Source organism: Dama dama, chromosome 11 (assembly GCF_033118175.1).
Source record: "Dama dama isolate Ldn47 chromosome 11, ASM3311817v1, whole genome shotgun sequence".
NCBI classification, from domain to species: Eukaryota; Metazoa; Chordata; class Mammalia; order Artiodactyla; family Cervidae; genus Dama; species Dama dama.
Window position 1 is genome coordinate 37,692,251 of NC_083691.1, and position 10,024 is coordinate 37,702,274.

At 41.1% G+C, this 10,024-nt stretch overlaps 1 protein-coding gene across 7 annotated transcripts in view; it reads left to right on the forward strand.

Moving 5' to 3' along the window:
* The window catches only part of AAK1 (AP2 associated kinase 1), a 168,096-nt gene extending 159,662 nt beyond the window's left edge, over positions 1–8,434 (forward strand). For all 7 annotated transcript variants that reach the window (XM_061155134.1, XM_061155135.1, XM_061155136.1 and 4 more), the window contains one exon: positions 31–8,434. In XM_061155134.1, the coding sequence (XP_061011117.1) occupies positions 31–1,151 (1,121 nt within the window). In that variant the 3' untranslated portion in view covers positions 1,152–8,434. The remainder of the gene's footprint in view (positions 1–30) is intronic.
* Positions 8,435–10,024: the final 1,590 nt, after the last annotated feature.

Sequence of the window (10,024 nt, forward strand, 5' to 3'; positions counted from 1 at the left end):
GCATTAATTCTGCATTTTGTGCTTTTCTAGGTCTCCAGAGAGAGCCCATTCCCTCTCCTGTAATAACTGTAGAGCACTTTAAAGAATCAACGGGTGTTAAAGGCCTTCCCCTGTACCCGGACCCCTCCCGGGTACCTGGCACGAAAACTCAGAACAGTTTAGAATCTGACTACTTGGCCCGAGATGGCCCTTCCAGCAACAGCTCGTTCCACAGCAGTGAAGAGGAGGGGACCGACCTCGAGGGGGACATGCTGGACTGCAGTGGCTCTCGCCCTCTGCTCTTGGAGTCAGAAGAAGAGGATGAGAGCTGCAAGCCTCTGCAGGGGAAGCTAGGAGGAGCCACTCCCTTCACTCAGCCAGAGGTGACTCCTGCGCAGGCCAAGGCTTTGCAAGGTGGGAGGAAGAACCAGTTCGGAGCCCTCACTCAGCCAACTGCTGATGGACTCGGTGAGCCAGATGTGTTTGCCACTGCCCCCTTCAGGAGCTCAAGGGTTCCCGCTGATGACATGGACATTTTTGCCAAAGCCCCCTTTGTCTCCAAGGGCAGCGTGGCCCCTTCCCAGCCAGATGAGACGGATGTGTTCTTGAGAGCTCCCTTTACAAAGAAGAAAGGCATGGAGGAGTCAACAGTTGCCCAGAGCCCCGCCCAGGAGCAGCCCGGTCTCCTGAGTCAGACCGATGACATCCCTCTGCTCCCAGGCCTCGATCGAGCCGTGTACCCGTCCATCCGAGCTCAGTATTCCATGGCTGGCTTTGCCCAGCCGTCTAACCTCCCCTCCCACCCTGTACAAGCAGCAGACCATCTTGACAGCATCTCTTCCAGGGGCTCCTCCCTGGAATCTGGGGCCCATCCTAATGACAGAAACAAAGGACCTCAGCCCCAGAAAGAAGCTGTCTCAGGCCCCATGGCAGGCAAACCATTCCGCCCCCAGTCTTTATCCAAATATTCCCGTCACTATAGCCCCGAAGATGAGCCGAATCCAGAAGCCCAGCCCATCGCTGCCTACAAAATTGTTTCGCAAACCAATAAGCAGTCGATAGCTGGCTCCGTTTCCATCACATCCCTTTCCTCCAGGACTACGGAGCTGCCAGCTGCTGATCCTTTTGCTTTAGCACCCTTTCCTTCGAAATCAGGCAAACAGAAACCTTAGGAGCCATGCCTGAGCCTCAGGCCTCTGTCTCTACCCTACCCTCAATACCCACCACATCACTCCCAGCTGAGCCTTCCTGAGAAGATTTATATCAATTATTCTCTTTCAGTTCCATGAGTCAGAGCAGAACTTCTTGAGTCAACAAACTCAGTCAAGGTGATACTTAGTTGAAACTCCTTTAAATTATGCTCATTGCTTTTGTTTATATTGATTTCTGGACTTTGAGTGAGCTTGTCCATCTTCACCTCCACCCAGAATTCTGCTTTCTGTTATTTGCCTAGAAACTGTTTTAATCTCAAACCACTTCTCAGTAAATCCAGAAATAACTTCCCAAAGGGGCCATGCTATTGCTACTTTGATTCCTGTAGTTCCTGTTCTGAGTCATGTCTAATGAGGAATTAAGATGAGTTCCTCCCAGACTTGGTTTCATACTCTTGAAAAGGGTACATATCAGGAAAGAAACACAAGATAAAAATTATGTTCATCAAAAGGAAGTGTGATCCTGAAGATACTAATCATTCCTCTAAAATCAGCAATTCTAGAAGGCTTCTCTGGACATGAGCCTGTGTAGGCCACCCTGGTCCTCAAGCATGAGTGTCGGTGGGTGTGTAACGTGTGTTAGATCCTTTCCTTTGTAGAAATGCAAACAGATGAGATTTCTGTGCTGGTGTTTGACGGTGTTGAGCCTTCCCCCACGTGCACATTTTAAAAATTCATGTGAGTGCACAGCTGTGTGTGTACATGTCTGTTTGCACAGGAAACATGCTTCCTTTAGGTAAATCCTGTCCCACCTTGTGTACCCCCAAAATCACTCATTTGCTGGTATTTGTTTGCCTAACCTAACTTAACTTGAACCCTGTTTTTATTGCGTTCTTTTCTCATGGCAAAATTTAATTTATTGAAATGAGTAGGAAAATCCTGCTGGAATGGAATTTTCCAAGTAGATTATTTTTTCCTTTAGAATTTGCTGTTAACAAGTTTCATTCATAAAGTCTTGAAAAATTAACTATCCTTATACAGTTTCCCCTGAGAACAATAGAAAAGAACACCTTGTTACAGTTCCAACCACTGGGTTTGGGGTCTAAGTACTTTTAAAAAGTACTCAAGTAATTTTAAAAATCTTAGGTCCGAGCACTCCATGCTGTCATTATGAAATTAATTGATCATGAGACTAGACTACAAACTAGATTTGCTTTTTGTTTTTCCACATCCTTGTCCCCTTTGTCTGCCCCTTGAGGAAGTAGAAACCTGAGACATGTAAATAAGTTTGGGAGAATGAAAAGAGCTGAACCATTCAGCCATGTGAACCTTCCCATTCTTTGTGCCCTCGGATGGTGAAGCAGGTCAGACAGGTGCTTGACTTGCGCTTTTGAAATGTCTTCTATTTCTGGAAAGATCTGAGTTATTCTTGACTGTCCTCATGCGCTTTATTATCAGTGCCTTAAGTTGAAGCTTACATCTCAGTGGGAAGATTTCTGCTGAAGAAGTTCATGTTTCAACTTGCAAGTTTTCTGTAACTCGTAGTAAATGTTCATGATTTCTCCATTAGCTGGGGAAGTTAGAAGAGTTGCTCACCAACCAAGATTAATGACTTAAGAATTATGGGAAATTCATCTGAGAATCAAGTCTGAATGTCAGACTCGATTGCCATTGATTAAATGTCGTATTTTTAAATTTGAAATTCTGGGATCTTGACAGTAAAATATAAACAGATACTTCTCAAGACTTTTTCTAGTTTAGTCTCCACCTATTTCAGCTGTCCAGGTTAAAAGATAAATAACTGGCACTGGATCAGGGCTCCTAGCAGTGGTTTTTCCAAATGAGGCTTTGCAGTGCCGGCCCTTCACTTTCGAGGATGCTAAATGTTCACAGGGCTTTTCTCCCAGTGATCATTTCTGAATATTCTGTGCAACAGTGGATGTTGAATCATCTTTCCAATTGATTGATTTTGGCTAATGAGTATGAAAATTTACACCCCAAATTCTTACCTTGGTCATTATCAGTTAAAGCCTGCATGAGCAGGAGTGAAAGTTCAGTTCATTGCTCAGTCACGTCCAACTTTTTGTGACCTGATGGACTGCAGCACACCAGGCCTCCCTGTCCATCACCAATTCCCAGAGTTTACTCAAACTCATGTCCATTGAGTCAGTGATGCCATCCAACCATCTCATCCTCTGTCATCCCCTTCTCCTCCTGCCTTCAATCTTTCCCAGCATCAGGGTCTTTTCAAATGAGTCAGTTCTTCTCATCAGGTGGCCAAAGTTTTAGAGTTTCAGCTTCTACATCAGTCCTTCCAAAGAATATTCAGAACTGATTTCATTTAGGATGGACTGGTTAGCTGTCAAAGGGATTCTCAAGAATCTTCTCCAACACCACATTCAAAAGCATCAATTCTTCAGTGCTTAGCTTTCTTTATAGTCCAACTCTCACATCCATACATGACTACTGGAAATACCATAGCTTTGACTAGACAGACCTTTGTTGGCAAAGTAATGTCTCTGCTTTTTAATATGCTGTCTAGGTTGATTAAAACTTTTCTTCCAAGGAGCAAGCGTCTTTTAATTTCATAACTGCAATCACCATCTGCAGTGATTTTGGAGCTCCAAAAAATAAAGTCAGCCACTGTTTTCACGGTTTCTTCATCTATTTGCCATGAAGTGATGGAGCCAAATGCCATGATCTTAGTTTTCTGAATGTTGAGTTTTAAGCCAACTTTTTCACTCTTCTCTTTCACTTTCATCAAGAGGCTCTTTAATTCTTCTTCACTTTCTGCCATAAGTGTGGTGTCATCTGCATATCTGAGGTTATTGATATTTCTGCCAGCAGTCTTGATTCCAGCTTGTGCTTCATCCAGTCCAGGATTTCTCATGATGTACTCTGCATATAAATTAAATAAGCAGGGTGACAATATACAGCCTTGATATAGTCCTTTTCCTATTTGGAACCAGTCTGTTGTTGCATGTCCAGTTCTAACTGTTGCTTCCTGATCTGCATACAGGTTTCTCAAGAGGCAGGTCAGGTGGTCTGATATGCCCATCTCCTTCAGCATTTTCCACAGTTTATTGTGATCCACACAGTCCAAGGCTTTGGCATAGTCAATAAAGCAGAAATAGATGTTCTTCTGGAGCTCTTGCTTTTTTGATGATTCAGCAGATGTTGGAAATTTGATTTCTGGTTCCTCTGCGTTTTCTAAAACCAGCTTGAACATCTGGAAGTTCATGGTTCATGTACTGTTGAAGCCTGGCTTGGAGAATTTTAAGCATTACTTTGCTAGCGTGTGAGATGAGTGCCATTGTGGGGTAGTTTGAGCATTCTTTGGCATTGCCTTTCTTTGGGATTGGAATGAAAACTGACCTTTTCCAGTCCTGTGGCCACTGCTGAGTTTTCCAAATTTGCTAGCATACTGAGTATAGCACTTTCACAGCACCGTCTTTTAGGATTTGAAATAGCTCAACTGGAATTCCATCACCTCCACTAGATTTGTTCGGAGTGATGCTTCCTAAGGCCCACTTGACTTTGTATTCCAGGATGTCTGACTCTAGGTGAGTGATCACACCATTGTGATTATCTGGGTCGTGAAGATCTTTTTTGTACTGTTCTGTGTATTCTTGCCACCTCTTCTTAATACCTTCTGCTTCTGTTAGGTCCATACCATTTCTGTCCTTTATTGTGCCCATCTTTGCATGAAATGTTCCCTTGGTATCTCTAATTTTCTTGAAGAGATCTCTAGTCTTTCCCATTCTATTGTTTTCCTCTATTTCTTTGCATTGATCACTGAGGAAGACTTTCTTACCTCTCCTTGCTATTCTTTGGAACTCTGCATTCAAATGGGTATATCTTTCCTTTTCTTCTTTGCCTTTCTCTTCTCTTCTTTTCTCAGCTATTTGTAAGCCCTCCTCAGACAACTATTTTGCCTTTTTTCAGGTATTTCTCCAGGTATTTCTTGGCTTCCTACTTTTGTATTCCAGTCCCCTATAATGAAAAGGACATCTTTTTTGGGTGTTAGTTCTAGGTCTTGTAGGTCTTCATAGAACCATTCAACTTCAGCTTCTTCAGCGTTACTGGTCGGGGCATTGACTCGGATTACTGTGTTATTGAATGGTTTGCCTTGGAAACGAACAGAGATCATTCTGTTGTTTTTGAGATTGCATCCAAGTACTGCATTTTGGACTCTTTTCTTGACTATGATGGCTACTCCATTTCTTCTAAGGGATTCTTGCCCACAGTAGTAGGTATAATGGTCATTTGAGTTAAATTCACCCATTCCAGTCCATTTTAGTTCGCTGATTCGTAAAATGTCGATGTTCACTCTTGCCATCTCCTGTTTGACCGCTTCCAATATACCTTGATTCATGGACCTAACATACCAGGTTCCTATGCAATATTGCTCTTTACAGCATCAGACTTTACTTCCATCACCAGTCACATCCACATCTGAGTGTTGTTTTTGCTTTGGCTCCACCTCTTCATTCTTTCTGGAGCTATTTCTCCACTGATCTACAGTAGCATATTGGGCACCTACTGATCTGGAGAGTTCATCTTTCAGTGTCCTATCTTTTTGCCTTTTCATACTGTTCTGGAGTGAAAAGGATGGGAATATTCAAGGAAGGTTCATCCAAGAAACTCTTAAAGTAGAAGGTCATTCTAATTCACCCTTTCAAACTACTCAGGATTCTCTGTAACAGCCCTGTGAAAAGACTTTCCTTTGGTTTTTTGATCAATCCCTCCTGATCATTTTTGTTCTCAAGATGAAATCAATAAAATATAGTGATCTTATTACATAATTGAATCATTTGTTAAGTTGAGCTCGTAATCCTTTTTTATTTTATTCTTGCTAGAGACCTATGCTGGGTGGAGACTCTGTAAATACCTTTTTTGAGCAAGAAATGAATATAGACACATGCAAATTACTTTTGTGTCCTTAATGATGCATTAAAATTTTTGGATTATTGGATTACATTAATTATTAGCAAATAACTAATGAATTCTGTGCTGATCGCCTTTGGATCATATAGGGTAAATGCATCATTTAGAGAGAAAGTGTTCTTGGGACTTTCCTGGTGGTCTTGTGGTTGAGACTCTGCTCCCAATGCAAGTGGGTACAGGTTGCATCCCTGAATGGAGAGCTAAGCTCCTGTATGCCACACAGTGTGGGCAAAAAAAAAATAATAAAATTTTAAAAATAAAGATAAAATATTCTTACCAGAGGCCATCGTGAATCTGGAAATCTGGGAAATTTAGCTTTAAGAAATCAGGAGTGCTCAGGGTGCTCTGAATTAAGTAACAAATGCATGTTTCCAACAACTACAGCGAGCTAACATTAAAGAGAAAAAACATATACTCAACAAAATACTGCAGTCCTTGTTTTAGTTTGTTTTCTGTGTTATATGCATTACACATAGGATACAGAATACAGAAAGGAACCTGTCACCTTTCATTTCAGTGGAGTGCAGTGAGCCACAATATGTTTAGAGATAAAACATTGACCCACAGCATGCACTGATGAACTCTTATTAAAGAGTCCACATCAATCAACTAACACACACGATTGAATTAATGAAGTTATCTTACGTGTGGTGAAAAATGTTAAGCGTATCTGTTTCTTCGGCCCACACTTGCCTGTGTGCTTAGTCACTCAGTCGTGTCGTGTCCGACTCTTTGCAACCCCTGACTGGAGCCCACCAGGCTCCTCTGTCCATGGGATTCTCCAGGCAAGAGTGGGTTGACATTTCTTTTTCCAGGGGATCTTCCTGACCCAGGGATTGAACCCACATTTCTTCCATCTCCTGCATTACAGGCGAATTCTTTACTGGCTGAGCCACCAGGCTCACACCGAGAGCCCTTTAGCTTCAAATACTTATTAGATTGGAAAATGGAAAATGAGCAGAATTTGATGCTAAAGCAGGTGCTGGACAGGATTCAATGATATCTTGGCCACAAATTCTTTTTCATTTTGGGCTCACTCGTTGTTGAGTTGAAAATCTCGAATGTGTGGACTGATGTGTACGTATCTACACTCCCATATTAGGTCTGCGTGTAACCAGGCAACCAAGATTTCTTTCTGAACTTTTAAGAAAAATACCAATATATTATTGACCCATTATTTAGTAAGTTTTAGAATACATGTACATCATTGTTTTCATCTATTTGGTGGACATTTCACTGACTCATAAAGTAGCAGATTTCAGTTTCTTTAAGATAGGTGTAATCACAGAGTGATCTGGCAATAGAAATTCACTCATGCTGTATTTGTTTCCATAATGAAAAGTCTCCAAAATGCAGGTTATATAATATGTATGCATTGTATCAAATAGAAAATTTTATTATAGGAAACCAGAGAAGAGTGAGATCTCACTCACTCTCTAGCAGGAAGGATACTACTTAAGTTGGAGCCCCTTGGGTCCCTTTAATAAGGAAAAATGTTATTCTCTGCTGTGTCTTTGGATTTGAAATTGGAGAACACTGGCCAGTCAGCTTTGGAATGGCTGCGGGTCGCACAGATGCAGTTGTATATGAACTCAGATTATTCTGATGAAAGGTACATAGGAGAGTCACTGAAAAGACCTTCTAAGGAGATGGGGGCACCTTCTAGGTGTTCACAGCCATTCCTGAGTTCAGAACCTCCAATCCTGCCTTCTGGAGTAAACATGAAGATTTTAAATGGAATCATAAGTTTAAATTCTTAGTTTCCAAATGACTGTCAACTATGTTTGTTGATTGGTTGGTTTTAACCAGCAGAACACTTGCAAACTTGTGAAGTTCACTTAACGGAAAATTTCAAAATGCTTGAAAATAAAAAGTAGTATCTGGTTGGGGATTGTTTTTGTGTTCTTTCACTATGAGATAAATTCACTAGGTTGTTGAAAACAACTTAGCTGCTCACCTTTGATGTGGGAATTCACACTGACAGTGTCTCAATTGCCAGGATGCCTCCTGCTGTCTGACTTATGGTCCTGCTAGCCTCATTTTACCTTGACCTTTATTAGGAATCAGGCCTCCTACATGTGATGCCCAAGATCCCATCCTTAAACTGACAGACCCAAGTCTTTTCTGGTTTTTCTCTGCTGCTGCAAGTCTGTGGCTTTACCTTGCTTGCTCATTTGACATTCCCCTATTATAACCATACCAATAAGTGGAGAATGAAAGAGAAGACTGAAGGATCATGTTGATTTTTATTTACCTTCCTTTTTCCTGTAAACAGTTTTTTCTTAAATTTTAGCCTAGCCTGTGATACCACACTGGAATAATTCCAAATAAAAATGAAATGGTTCACCTTCCCCATATCTTATGGACTAGAAGGAAGGTTGGCAGAAGCCCAGCCTTACTCTTCAGAGACACAACTCAGAAGCCCCATGCTCTCCTAGGATGCAGGGGCAAGTTTATGCATGAAGGGACTCTAGAACAGCTTGTAAAATGTAATTTGTAATTCCATAAGAAATTTAGTCTGAGCTACTTCTCAGCAATCTCAATATGAGTGACAGTACCTTGAGTTTATAATAGCAATGTTTTGTTCTTGAAATCAAGTCAATGTTCTCTACATTGCATTATAAGAGAACCATATATACAACGTTAGAGGGATCTGTGTGATTCCTTTTGGTAAGGAATTGGAGAAATGTTTTTTTCCCCATTATCAGTTAAAGTGAGACTTTGGGGGTGAGAGAAGACAATATCACCTTTCCATTCTGAAATGGCAAATCAGTTGTACTCTGAGTCTACCAAAGACTCCTATTTGAGGAGTGTGCGTGGAGTGTGTCATGTGTGTATCCTCATGCTTTCTGCCATGGTGTTAAAGACCTCCTGATGAAGGCATCCAAAGAATACCAAGAGGTGACAGTAGGTGTTTGAATTGAGTAAATTCAGTGCTGTTTACCTACAACTTTCTGAGCTAGAACTGGAGTTGTTCTAGATGAAGCGGAGAGAAAGCAGCCGCTGCTTTAGACTCATTTCCACAGTAAGCATGCTTTTCTCATCCACAGGGATGAAACTCAATAGCGTTTGACCTAAACACTTCGTTCATGTGTGGTATTGGAAGGGCAGTAGTGACTAGAACATTAGAGGCCTATAAGATGTTACTTTGAAATTCATAGGGAACATTTAACGTCATTTGTTAGGAGACAGAAACGGAATACAGGCCAAGGACCATGCTCATTCCTGGAAGAAGAAGTGAACTCCCTTTACTGACTATATTTTGAGTTGACTGAATGAGGAGGTCAATCCAACTGTGAGAATATTGAGGTCATTAGACCTCAGAAAACAGTATGTGCATGCAATCTCAAGGACTGTGAACATGGGAAAGGGAAAGAGACATTTATAGAGTCAATCTTAACAGTTTTTGCAATACCTCTATTTTGCAGACTCTTGGATTTATGTTATTGCACCCTTCATGTGGTCTGTCTTATGTATCTGATAGTTTTTATGGATAATTGTTTGAGTTGTAAACTTCTGTACACTTTATTAAAATGGACCTAATTAAATGATTTACACTTTGCATTATTCTTAAGTCAAATCTTCCTAGGACTGAAGAGCTCCATATGTGCCTTTCACTTGGTACCAAGCTTTATTCTACATTTTTAAGTTTCAAACAACAGCTTTGGATTGGTTGGTTGGTGAATTGGTTTCCAATGCTGGCAGTTATTTCCTGAGACCCACTTTTCATCTGGATGTTTGTGGAGACATAAATGAAATAAGACAAGATAATGGAGCCTAAGGACTGAGCTGGGAAAATCACAGAGCTCCCTAATATGTAAACTTTACTGTGAACTTCTAAAATGTGTTACTTGAATGTAACACATCAATATGCAGCCTTCAAAAAAAAAAAAAATCTCTCAAAGAGAGACCATAAGAAACTAAAGAGAGAAATCTTTGGTGGAAAT